The sequence below is a fragment of the Aquarana catesbeiana genome, linkage group LG11 (assembly GCF_042186555.1).
Source record: "Aquarana catesbeiana isolate 2022-GZ linkage group LG11, ASM4218655v1, whole genome shotgun sequence".
Classification (NCBI taxonomy): domain Eukaryota; kingdom Metazoa; phylum Chordata; class Amphibia; order Anura; family Ranidae; genus Aquarana; species Aquarana catesbeiana.
The window spans coordinates 27,202,636-27,216,545 of record NC_133334.1 but is presented as its reverse complement, the minus strand read 5'-3'; the positions used below and the strand labels follow the sequence as shown (position 1 = coordinate 27,216,545).

The 13,910-nt window shown below is 42.7% G+C and overlaps 1 protein-coding gene across 1 annotated transcript in view; it reads left to right on the top strand.

The window, feature by feature from the left end:
• The window catches only part of TSG101 (tumor susceptibility 101), a 62,829-nt gene that overhangs the window by 27,036 nt on the left and 21,883 nt on the right, over nucleotides 1–13,910 (top strand). Inside the window, exons 4-7 of the mRNA XM_073604118.1 lie at nucleotides 1,467–1,630; nucleotides 4,568–4,691; nucleotides 6,245–6,305; nucleotides 8,220–8,323. Of these exons, the coding sequence (XP_073460219.1) occupies nucleotides 1,467–1,630; nucleotides 4,568–4,691; nucleotides 6,245–6,305; nucleotides 8,220–8,323 (453 nt within the window). The remainder of the gene's footprint in view (nucleotides 1–1,466; nucleotides 1,631–4,567; nucleotides 4,692–6,244; nucleotides 6,306–8,219; nucleotides 8,324–13,910) is intronic.

The following is a 13,910-nucleotide window of genomic DNA, read 5'->3' as shown; positions in this document are numbered from 1 at the left end:
TAGTCACTGTGACTTCAGAAAAGTTCCCTGCACTACTTTGATCTGACTTTGACACTGCTTCAGGCTGGTGCCATTGCAGACATCGTAGGTGATTTGCGCCGAATTCCTGTGCACATCACATGCGATGTCTGTGCGATGTCAATTCAGCCATACAGTTTGCATAACTAAAATCCCATTCGTGCCAAAATGGTGCAGGAACCTTTTTTTTAATTGTTTGCACTGGAATTGGGTCGCATGGGTGTTCAGATCCATGCGATCTGATTCCACATTTGACATCCGCAGCGGTTCGCAAAACGCAGTGCGAACTGCCTGCGATTCTGATGCAGTGCGGGAACCTGCACAGGAATCGCTGTGGTTCCCGCATCGCATCAGTGTGAACCGAGCCTTAATACCAGAGAGTATAAAAATACTTTTGAGTGCTTTTAGAAGCATATTACAAGCGTTCTACAGCTTCAGGCGTTTTTGTTTAGCCAATAGAAAGCATTAAGGTGGAGATTAAAGGTGGAGACCTGCAGTTTGAGCAGAAAAATCGTGACAAAACGCTCGTATAGCGATCACGTCGCACATTTTCAGGCGTTTCTATTGAAGTATATGTGGCCAAATCTGCCTCCAATCTACCAGTAAGAAGCTTGTGTACTTTTTTGAGCGACATGCGTTTTGCTCCAAGCAACAGACCACTCAGATGTGAACAGGTGCCATTGAAATGAAGACGATTTGGCTTGTCGAGCCTTTTAGTGCTACAAGCAGCAAATCGCTCAGGTGTGAACAAGACCTTATGGACACAAAGAGGCGTCTCAGGAGCGAGTACGCACGAGTGTCCCCAGAGAAAGCCCCTTGCTCTGGGGGACACTCAACAAGGGGGAGGGGCCAGGAGGGCCAACGGGGGACCCGAGAAGAGGCGGATGGGGGCTGCTCTGTGCAGAACCGTTAGGCTCGGTTCACACTGCAGTGACTTGGGATCCGATTTGTAAGACCCCAAGTCACGTGACATGTGAAATCCCATTTTAGTCAATGAGAGTTGTAATTGGCACTAATGAAGTCGCTCCGTCTTTAGGAAAGATTCCTGTACTACTTCAAGGCGACTTCTATCTGACTTGTGCCCATAGACTTTAATGGAAGTCACCTCCAAGACGGATCCTCATCTTAATTGATGTGATTTGGATCTGACATTACAGGAAGACTACCCAGTCAATCCCTGAAGTTGCTCAAAAAGGCACGCCAAAGACACCTGGAAAAGTCGCCCGACTTACAGGTTGCGGCTTTGTAAAGTGAGCCTTACACAGAGCTGTCTTTTGCAGAGGCAATAATTGTTACTGGGTCACATTTAGAGGTGTAAATGTTTAGCTAATAGAGAAGATTTTTTTACACTAGAACTTTTCTTTAATTTACTAACTTTGGCAGACAGTCTGAACAATCGGAAATTCCTTCTCAGGAAACATTTGTAACTAAATTTGTTTTATTTTTAGGTAACACATACAATATTCCAATATGCCTGTGGCTGCTGGACACCTACCCCTACAACCCTCCCATCTGCTTTGTGAAACCCACCAGCACGATGACCATCAAAACCGGGAAGCACGTGGATGCCAATGGCAAGATCTACCTCCCATATCTGCATGAGTGGAAGCATGTAAGTACTGGAGGGGTAAGTCGGTGAGGTCACTGAGGCCCCATTCACACCTTCAAAATGCCGGAGGAGAGAAGAAAATCAATTATTCTCTATGGAGATGGTTCACACCTCCACTATAAGTCGCCTGAAGCTTGAAAAAGTTCTTGAGCTTTTTTTTTGTAGGTCAAATTTGCGCATTTTGGCACGTTTTTATTTCCATAATTAAACGGAAATGCGCGCCTTGCGCGTTTTCATGCTCGTTTGCACAATTTTCTGTTCAAATGCAAAAATTTAAAAGAAAATAGTAATAAAATATGCAGAAAAAAATAAATGTAAAATGAATGCACATATAACTAAAAATCATCATAAATAAAATAAATGAATATTACATAATAATAAATAACCCCTAACCTTTAAAAAAAAATATATTAAATAAATTATTATTTTTATGAATGATATAATAAACACCCAAACCTGAACAAAAAAACATTATTATTATTTATAATAATAAGTATTATTTATTTTGTGTTTAGCTATTTATTATCATTATATATATATATATATATATATATATATATATATATATATATAATTAATATAAAATGATAATAAATAGCTAAACACAAAATAAATAATACTTATTATAAATAATAATAATAATTTTTTGGGGGTTAACAAAACTTGTAAAAAAAAAAATATATATATATATTTATTTTACAAGTTTTGTTAACCCCAAAAAACATTATTATTATTATTATTGTTATTTATAATAATAAGTATTATTATTTTTTATATATATATATATATATATATATATATATATATATATATATATATATTTATTTATTTATTTATTTTGTTAAGTTTTGTTAACCCATATAACACAAACACTGCCAGACCCTCTATTCAAGCCTGGCATAACACACTGCATTAGTCTTTTATAAAAAAACAAGCGTTGTAAATATTGATTTAGAACAATCTTCAGGCTGGTCACATGACTCTCAGCCGCTGTATACGTCCGATATATGGCTTCTATAGGAGGGGCCGAGATCTCCCTCTGACGTCAGCCGGGGAGATCACATGGCCGCTCAGCCTCTCCTGCAGTGGCCCTGGAAACCGACCGAGAGTCACGTGACTGGCCTGAAGACCACGCTAAATCAGTATTTACAACGCTCGTTTTTATAAAAGACTAATGCAGCGTGCAATGCCAGGCTATAAGAGAGGGGCTGACAGGGACCGTTTAGAATTTTTTATTTTACTATTAGCGGCGGGGGGCAGAGACGGAGACACACAGACACAGATGTGACAGGCAGAGAGGAGGGGATGAGGGGGAGAGAGGAGAGCTGAGAGCAGGCTGCGTATGACGGAGGGATGCACTCTGACCACAGCGGTCAGGGCTCAGCAGCCCTGATTTTTGTGGTCAGTATAGAGAAGGGAATACAGGAAGTGGTAGGTTCCCGTATCCCCTTCTCTATACTGACCACAAAAATCTTTTTTTTTTTTTTTTTTATTTCATTTTTTTTACAGTTTAGAGGGGTGCAGATTACACAAGCACTGTGCTGTTAACCTCCCTGGCGGTATTCCCGAGTGTGGCTCGGGGTTAAAATTCAGTACCATTAGCGGTAACCCCGAGCCACACTCGGGATCGCATTGCAGGATCCTGGGGCGGCGTTACTTACCTTGTCCCCGGGATCCTGCGATGTCACCCGCAGTGTCCGAGGGCTCCGTCCTCCTCCGAAGCCTCTCCGTGCCAGGCTCCGCTCCCTGCGAGCGGCGCGACGCACAGGGGCGGAGCCTGGCGGCAAATTCAAAAAATAGTAAAAATCATAACACATACAGTACTGTAATCTTACAGATTACAGTACTGTATGAAATGCTTTCACATCCCTTTTGTCCCCAGTGCTTTGTCCAGTGCCCTGCGTGCAGTTTTATATGATATATACTGTTCTTTCTGCCTGGAAACTGGAGATTGTCCATAGCAACCAAAAAGTGTCCCTTTATGTCAAAAGTGGCTTTAGACCAGCTAGAAAACAGCGATAGTAAATTAGAACACTTGCAGAATTGAGCGATAGTGAATTCTGGGGAAATTTATTTTATTACTATTTTTTTTTTTTTTTTTTTTTAATTATTTATTTTTATTTATTATATTATAATTTATGTTTTTGTGTTTCAAACTTTATCATACCCGGGATATCTACTAGACTCTGGTTTGGACAGATTTAAGTGTGTTATTGTTAAGATTTACAGACCTACAATATAAAACGCCAAATTTCCATGCAAAATAATTGTACCGCTTTCAGCACCTAAAATCCGAAATAATCATACCGCCAGGGAGGTTAAATTTGCTTTAAGGGACCAGAAAATCCTATTTTTTTTTTTTGGAGTTAACAAACACTTTAAGGTTAGGGGTTAATTATTTATTTATCCTTACATAGTATTTATTTATGAGTGTTTTTTATTTGTGTATTTATTTTACATTTAGTAGTAGTAACACCCTAACAAAAATAATTAAGAAAAAACCCCAACCAAATCCTAACTCTAACCTAACAAAAAAATGATAATAAATTAAGAATAATAATGAAAAATACAATAAAAGCTGAAGATAATTAAGCAGAAAAACCTAGCAACAAATAATGGAACATATGATAGTTTTCTCTATTGGCTAATAAAAAATAAGGAAAAAAAACAGCAAAGCTCAAAAACGCTGTATAAAAATGCGAAAATCGTGCATAAAAGCGCCCCCAAAAAAAACACTCGGACGCTACGCTCAGGTGTGAATGCAGCCTAAATCCAGGTCAGTGTTGTTAGAGTGGTTTGATCCACTGATCACTTGGCTGGAAATCAACCCATGTGACCTGACTGAATGAGAATGTGCTGGAGTAATCAGGGAAGCTGCATGAGAATAGTAGAGAGCCTCCGGTATGGTATAGAGTCCTCACTGCCCCTTCCTCTCCACAGCCTCCATCAGACCTCCTCGGCTTAATCCAGATCCTGATTGTTGTGTTCGGTGAGGAGCCTCCAGTGTTCTCTCGATCATCTGCACCAGCTCCATACATGTATCCAGCACAGGGACCCCCTAACAGTGAGTTGTTTTTTTTTTTTTTTTGTAAATACTTTTGTTTCCTAAGTTGTGTCAACGTGTATGGCCAGTTATTTTGTTTAGAGTGGGGAAGAAGCGGAACCCCCCCCCATCTGGATTTTACTGATATCTAGCACTCCATTGACCACCTCAACTCCGGAAGGTTTTACCCCCTTCATGACCAGAGCTTTATTTTGCTATTCAGCACTGCGCTACTTTAACTGGCAATTGCTCAGTTATGCAACACTGTACCCAAATGACATTTTGTTATTTTTTTTTTTTCACACAAATACAGCTTTCTCTTGGTGGCATTTGATCACTGTTAGGGTTTTTTTTTTTTATATATATATATAAATGGAAAAAGCATGAAAATTTGGGGAAAAAATTATATTTTCTACTTTGTTATCCAATAATATCAACTATCTTCATAATTACACAACACAAGCACTGTGCTGTTTCATCTGCTTTAAAGGACCAGAATTTTTTTTTTTTTTGGGGGGGTGGGGGGGGGGTGTTAACAAACACTTTAAGGTTAGGGGTTAATTATTTATTTATCCTTACATAGTATTTATTATTTATTTATGATTGTTTTTATTCGTGTGTGTTTTTTACATTTAGTAGTAGTAACACCCTAACAAAAATAAGTAAGAAAAAACCCCAACCTCTAATCCTAACTCTAACCTAACAAAAAAATTATGATAAATGAATAACAATAATGAAAAAAGCAATACAAGCTGATTTAGAAGCTGAAAAACCTAGCAATAAATGATGTAACAGATGATAGTTTTCTCTATTGGCTAATGAAAAGAAAAAAAAAACAGGCAAAGCTCAAAAACACTGTATAAAAATGCGAAAATCGTGCAAAAAAACATCCTAACAAAAATAAATAAAAAAATAAACCCCACCCAGCCTCATACATGTATCCAGCACAGGGACCCCCTAACAGTGAGTTGTTTTTTTTTTTTTTTTTTTTTTTGTAAATACTTTTGTTTCTTGTTTCGATGTGTATGCCCAGTCATTTTGTATAGAGTGGGGAAGAAGCGGAAGCCCCCCATCTAGATTTTACTGATATCTAGGACTCCATTGACCACCTCAACTCCGGAAGGTTTTACCCCCTTCATGACCAGAGCTTTATTTTGCTATTCAGCACTGCGCTACTTTAACTGGCAATTGCGCGGTTATGCAACACTGTACCCAAATAACATTTTGTTATTTTTTTTTCCACACATACAGCTTTTTCTTGGTGGCATTTGATCACCATTAGGGTTTTATTTTTTGTCTGGAGATGACGTTTTTTTTTGTTTTTTTTTGTTTTTTTGTTTTTTTTTTACCAAAATTGTACTGGCATCATTCAGTAAGTAAAAATACTCATGAATATGTCTATGATGTTCACATTTGTATTCTCCTATTTTGATAGGATTTGAATCCCTTTATTGTGACATGTATATTCTGTCAATTTTTTTTTGGAACGATTTACTTTTTTATAATTTTCAGCTTATGTTTTGTGGTATTGATTTAAAAATAATAAGGATTCTTTCATTCTTTATCTCCTCCAGCCTCATACATACCTGGTTCTATGCCCCCATATCCTGCAGCTGGTCATCCGTCCAACCCCAGGTATAGTAATATGCATAGTATTGCTTTCTGTGTATGCTGAACTCCACAAAACACACCGATGTCTGCTGTAAGACAATTGCTGCTGTCCGTGAGAATTGAAATTTGTATCAACCCCCAAAACAAATCTTGGATTCCTATCGCTTTCTCTCTTGGTGACAACAATCACCAAGACAAATACTGTATGGACAGGTGTAGGTGTGGCCAGTGAGTACTGTATAGACGGGGGTAGGTGTCGCCAGTGAGTACTGTATAGACGGGGGTAGGTGTGGCCAGTGAGTACTGTATAGACGGGGGTAGGTGTGGCCAGTGAGTACTGTATGGACAGGGGTAGGTGTGGCCAAAGAGTACTGTATAGAGGGGGGTAGGTGTGGCCAGTGAGTACTGTATGGACGGGTGTAGGTGTGGCCAGTGAGTACTGTATGGACGGGTGTAGGTGTGGCCAGTGAGTACTGTATGGACGGGTGTAGGTGTGGCCAGTGAGTACTGTATAGACGGGGGTAGGTGTGGCCAGTGAGTACTGTATGGACGGGGGTAGGTGTGGCCAAAGAGTACTGTATAGAGGGGGGTAGGTGTGGCCAGTGAGTACTGTATGGACGGGTGTAGGTGTGGCCAGTGAGTACTGTATGGACGGGTGTAGGTGTGGCCAGTGAGTACTGTATAGCTGGGGGTAGGTGTGGCCAGTGGGTACTGTATAGACAGGGTAGGTGTGGCCAGTGAGTACTGTATGGATGGATGGGTGTAGGTGTGGCCAGTGAGTACTGTATGGATGGATGGGTGTAGGTGTGGCCAGTGAGTACTGTATGGACCGGTGTAGGTGCGGCCAGTGAGTACTGTATAGCTGGGTGTAGGGGTGGCCAGTGAGTACTGTATAGCTGGGGGTAGGTGTGGCCAGTGGGTACTGTATGGACGGGTGTAGGTGTGGCCAGTGAGTACTGTATGGACGGGTGTAGGTGTGGCCAGTGAGTACTGTATAGCTGGGTGTAGGTGTGGCCAGTGAGTACTGTATAGCTGGGTGTAGGTGTGGCCAGTGAGTACTGTATGGACGGGTGTAGGTGTGGCCAGTGAGTACTGTATGGACGGGTGTAGGTGTGGCCAGTGAGTACTGTATGGACGGGTGTAGGTGTGGCCAGTGAGTACTGTATAGACTGGGTAGGTGGGGCCAGTGGGTACTGTATAGACGGGGTAGGTGGGGCCAGTGGGTACTGTATGGATGGATGGGTGTAGGTGTGGCCAGTGAGTACTGTATGAAAGTAGGAGGGGGGAGGTGCCAACTCAATAAATTGGTTTCAGTATATTTTGTGTAAGGTGTAAAACTTGCAGGTCCATGGGGTGGAGATGCCCATCAATGATGAAAACATCCTGGTGTGCTCTGATGCCGCTCTGCAGGCTCCGGTATCGATCCCTCTGCTGTGGGGGTGTTGAATTCCGTCACAGGCTTCTGTGCAGTATCAACTTGACCGGAAGCTCCACGCTGACCAGTCTGGAATGCGGAAGTGACGTCGCCAGGGCATGGCGGGCATCCAGGCTGAGGATTTGCTTTTTTTGCTTTCTGTGTCCTGTTGAGGAAATTTCCCTTCAGTTCCTCCTCCCAGAGATGCAACAAGAAGTGAAAGGAAATCTCCCACAAATGAAGGGAATTCCATTTTAAGACAGCTGTCATTGCATCTAGTGTTCATACTGAATGAGTTACCCTCTTCTCTTGGTGACAACTCTAATATTTTTGGATTCCCATCACTTTTTCTCTTGGTGACCCCAATTAGGGCGAATCTCCCCAGACAGCAATAAAAGCCTGACAGAGGGTCTAAGCCTTCCCTACTCCACTCAATACTAAAAGAGAGAGTTTTACTTTATGTACATTTTAAGTTTCATGCATTTTCACCTCTTATTCCAAATGTTTCTGTTTTGTGCTTGCAGTGGCTATCCTGGTTTTTACCCCGCTGGAGGACAATACCCACCAAATTCTGGCCCTGGGATGTTTCCTCAGCCCCCTGCACCTCACCCTCAGGTCACCAGCTCTGGTGAGTTATGTCTTTTTTCATTGCCGTTTTCATTCTTGAGATGATTTTAGGTCCGGTACGCCAAGCTGCCAAAAAATACATTTTTGGAATCTTTAAATCTTACTGGTCTTGCACTGTTGTACAGGTGCCTCCCCTGTACTGAAATTGCTTTGCCAAATTTAATGCCCCCTGCTGATTGGAAAGCTCTAGCTTGGACTCAGGGCTGTGGTCAGATCTCTCCAGAGACCACTGCTTCTATACAGACTAGGGGGGCAGAGTTAGTAATGTTGTCATCAGTGGGCGGGCGGATTTAGCAGTATCGTCATCACTAGGGGGCAGAGTTAGTAGTGTTGTCATCAGTGGGTGGGCAGAGTTAGTAGTGGCATCATCAAGAGGCGAGTGGAGTTAGTATTGATGTCACCAATAGGGGGGTGGAGTTAGTAGTGGCATCATCCATAGGTGGGCGGAGTTAGTAGTGACATCAATGGGTGGGTGGAGTTAGCAGTGGCATCATCACTACGTGGGCATAGCTGGCAGAGTTCATCAGTTGGTCATATTTCTGCAGAGAGACCACTGCTTCCATACGATAACGTCCTCTGCAGCATGCTTGCATTTCTACTCTACTTCTACTTTGATGCATCTGGAATGCATTAAGCTGTTTAAAACTGAAATTTTAATTAGGCTTTAAATTGATTTTTACTTGGGGGAGAGCTAACATCACTAGGTGGGCGGAGTTAGTAGTGGCATCATCAACAGGTGGGAGGAGTTAGTGGTGTCATGAAGAGGTGGGCGGAGTTTACTATAGTTTTCCTCAAAGGGGAGCGACAGTTTAAATCTTCTCTTGCCCTCCTTTTTTTTTTTTTTTTTTTTTTTTTTTTCTTGCCTTCTCTTCCCTTCTCTTCTCTTGCCTTCTCTTTTCTTGCCCTCTCTTCTCTTTTCTTGCACTCTCTTCTCTCCTCTTGCCCCCTCTTTCCTCGCCTCTCCTCTTGCCCCCTCTTTCCTCTCCTCTCCTCTTGCCCCCTCTTTCCTCTCCTCTCCTCTTGCCCCCTCTCTCCTCTCCTCTCTTCTTGCCCCCTCTTTTCTCTCCTCTCCTCTTGCCTCCTCTTCTCTCGCCCTCTCTTCTCTCGCCTTCTCTTCTCTAGGCCTTCTTATGGTAATCCCTAAATACAATGTGGAGGGCCAGTTTGTGTCTGAATTTCAGTTCATATTTATTCCTACTATTGAGGTGTTCAGTATCACGTGCGGTGCAGCTTTTTAATGCTTAGGAAGCCACTTGACTCAAAAGCAGTGATGATCTGACAGACAGAGATTTCTTCTGTTTGGTTTTCATTGCTTAACGTCATTGGTCTCAAAACTGTGACCCGTGGGTAAGATGCGGCCCCATGCTCCTTTATCTGATATGGGGCACCATTCAATACTCCCACTGACACCAATGATGGGCCACTATTCCTTACACAGACACCAACAATGGGGCACTATTCCTCCCACAGACACCATCAATACTGCAAGATTCCACCCATTTATACTAGCAATGGGACATTTATTCCTTCCCAGTAATACAAATAATGATGGGGCAGCATTCAATCTTCTGACACCAGCAGTGGGGTATTAGTCCTCCCACTGACACCAACGATAGAGCACTATTCTTCCCACTGATACCAGCAACTAAACATTATTCAGCCCACTGACACCAACGATCGGGTACTATTCCTTTTACTGACACCAAATATGGGACACCAGAAGTGAGGCATTATTCCTCCCACTGACACCAACAATGGGGCACTATTCCTCCCACTGACATCAACAATGGGGCACTATTCCTCCCACTGACACCAACAGTGGGGCACTATTCCTCCCACTGACACCAACAATGGGGCACTATTCCTCCCACTGACACCAACGATGGGGCACTATTCCTCCCACTGACACCAACGATGGGGCACTATTCCTCCCACTGACACCAACGATGGGGCATTATTCCCTGCACTGACACCAACGATGGGGCATTATTCCCTGCACTGACACCAACGAGGGGGCACTATTCCTCCCACTGACACCAACGAGGGGGCACTATTCCTCCCACTGACACCAACGATGGGGCACTATTCCTCCCACTGACACCAACGATGGGGCACTATTCCTTCCACTGACACCAATGATGAGCACTATTCCTCCCACTGACACCAAATATGGGTCATTATTCCTCCCACTGACACCATTGATGGGACACTATTTCTCCTCCTAAAAGCCACAGATACATTGTCCACTTCCACTGGGGAGTTTTTTTTTTCCCCACTGGCCACAGTGCAGCCCCCTAAAATCTGAAGGACAGTAAACTGCCCCTTTGTTTTGTGAAGTTTGAAGACCCCTGCTCTAGATGAAGCTAAGTAGTTGTCGATCTTTGTTATGTTAAGCAGTCACATCTGCTGCAATATTACTCCCACTAGAGGGCGCCGCTGAACTGCTCTACACAAAACGGTGACTGCACTGCAGTACAAGGTACAGAGACTGTGGGTGATACTTCTTGCTAAATTGTGTGCAGGAAAATTTTGCAAATCAGTCAAAATAAAGCTTCAAGCACAATGTGATAAAAATGTTCTGCAAAAATATTTATGAATGTGTGCCGAGCATAGCATAAAACAAATTCAAAATCATCAAACATATATAACAAATGCTCAGTGCCCAAGAACATTATACGTGAAAGAAAAACTCCCATGCAAAGTCCTGATCAATCCAAATAGTCCAAAATCTTTTCCATAATAAGTGAATGTGTGGCTGCGGGTGAATAACTTCCACCATCCCCTAAAAGGGGAACCTTCTCACCTGTGATATTGACCCTCATTGGGTCTTATGTTTATGTTGCTTTCTATCAGGACTCGGGTCGGTATTTATAGATAGAACCAGTATTATGACCCTGGAGGCTGATTACTGGATGCATTTCCTCAACGGCTGATCTTGCTAATTAACCTATGAAGTTGACTCCTGGGAGTTAATGGATTCATGCTGATGATCCCTGCGGGCTGAAGGCTCATTAATAATGTCACCAGTGCCTTCCAGGGAGATCTCATCTCTAAGGTCTTGTTAAAGGAGAAGTAGGGCCAAAGCTCTATTGGCCTGGGGGGGGGGTCACAGGAGTTCACTTAGTTCTGCACTCTTATGACCCAGAGGGCTAAAGTCTTAAAGTGTTACTAAACCCAGGACTCTGCATTCACTATATCTGGTCTTCCACAGTACATGGAAATGCAATTATTTTAGTAAATATAGGAACGGGAACAGAGCTGAGGCCGTCAAACAGCTGGAGGTCCCTCCCCTGTCACCATTTTTCTCTTGGTGTCAGGAAAACTTGTTAGAAGTGACTCATGCAAATAACAGAGGAATGAGGCAGCATACAGAAATGACACTTGGTGCTTTTTATTGCAGGGGTCTCCAAACTAAAGCCCTCCAGTTGTTCAGGAACTACAATTCCCACCATGCCTAGTCATATCTGCGAATGTCAGAGTTTTTACAATGCCTCATGGGACGTGTAGTTCCACAATAGCTGGAGGCCCGTAGTTTGGAGATCCCTGCTATAGAGGGATATGCTGTGTTCATATTTCATTTTTAATAATTTTGCAAATATTTCAAACAAACTTCTTTCATGTTGTCATGTCTGAGGTTTCCATCCACTTTTTAAGTACTTTTATGTAACATTATTGCTTGTAATACAAATATTCCATTTACTCCATGTTTATTATGGGGGGGGGGGGGGCAGTGACAGTGTATGGTGGTAACATAGGCGTGCGCACAGGGTGTGCCTGGGCACACCCTAATCACCTTGTGTGCTGTAGATGCCCCCTGTTGAGACCCGTGATATTTCACCAAAGCCCCCCAGTGGGGCTCCTAAAAAAAAATTGGAAAAACTAATTAAAAAAATAAAATTGTAAATAATAAAAAAAAAATAAAGATTCTAAAAAATAATAAAAAATAAAATAGTAAAAATAAAAACCACTGACATTGTCCACTGCCCCACTGACATCAAACTCTGCCCTACTGACATTGTGCACTGCTCTACTGACACCATCAGTACATACTGAATACACACACATATGTGTTTGAGCTTTGGGGTGCACACCCTAATAAAATAGGCTTTGCACACCTATGGGTGGTAATCAGTACTCTGGAGTCTTTTAATGCTCAGCCCCACTCCTCCATTCACAGCTCTGTGTTGTACTCGGGTGTCGCTCTGAGACGTCTTCCCGTAACAGGACTCTGGGGATGGGAAGGTTAGGATTTTGTTCAGTAGAGATCCCAGGACTGAGCTAAAAATACAAGAGGCAAATGTTAGGGGTCACCGAGACCCACAGCTGCCCTGTAACATAGACGATCGCTAGTTCTACTTTACTACTTTAACCCATTTATATGTTCAGTAGTAAAGTAACATTACACTTTTTTGGGCACTGGCCAAAACATTGAAGTAGGGATCGCCCGATATCGTTTTTTCGAATACGATACTGATATTTCAGCCACCTCTCCTGCCGATATTTTGTACATTTAAAAAAAAAAATTTTTTTACACTGTCATTTTACTTTTTTTTTTTTTTTTATCAGTTATTGCTGTCACAAGGAATGTAAACACCCCTTGTGACAGTAATGGGCAGTGACAGGTACTCTTTATGGAGGGATCTGGGGGTATATAAGACCACAAACTCCTCCTCTGCACTTCAAAGTATTCAAAGCGTCAAGCTATGTGTCTTTGAATACTTTTATTTTTTTAAAACAGCACCTTGAGGGTAGGGACTGATGTGAATGTACAATGTATATGTAAAGCGCTGCGTAAATTGATGGCGCTATACAAGTACCTGAAATAAATAATATAAATAAATAAAACTGGCACCTTTAAGATGCCAGTAACCTGGGAAGTGATGTCATGACCTCGCTTCCGGACTACTAGATCCGAGGCCGATCGAAGCATCGGCTTTGTTTGGGTCTTCAGCCGGATGTGCCAGCTGGTTGCTCAGGCCTCCCGATGGGACGGGAGAGCCCGGGCGAGCGGCGGAAGGCGGTGGGGGGGAGGGAAATGTGTCCCCTCCCACTGCTTGTAATAGCAGAGTGGCTGCTGAGCCTCATCAGTTGTTATTACAATAAAGCCGACCGCCCGCTCTAAAGAACGCTACCGGGGTGCTGCACGCATCACCCCGGTACAACCCCTTGAAGCAATATCGGTAATATCGGTCTGTTTCTTGACGATACTTAAAAAGTGAATATCTGCCGCACCGATAATCGGTCGATCCCTACATTGAAGTATCAACCAGACTCTGCTTTATTATAAAAGCCAAAAACACCTAATAAACTATAATAAGAAAAATTAAATGCACCACTGTATCAGCGATTGCATGCTAAAATAAATGTCCAAAAAAGAACGGGAGCCTCCAGATGTGTAAAATCGGACGTCTGAGTTTGTAGATTTTTAGAGCTCATTGAGAAGGGCGCTGAGACCCGTCCTCTGTGCTGACCCGCCGTCTGCTGCGTCTGCCTCCACCTCGGAAATGCACGCAGGCAGCAAATCGCAGAAGCTGCAGCTGCACGGACACAGTCAAAATTTGACATGCAGGCAGGATTGGATGCACCGA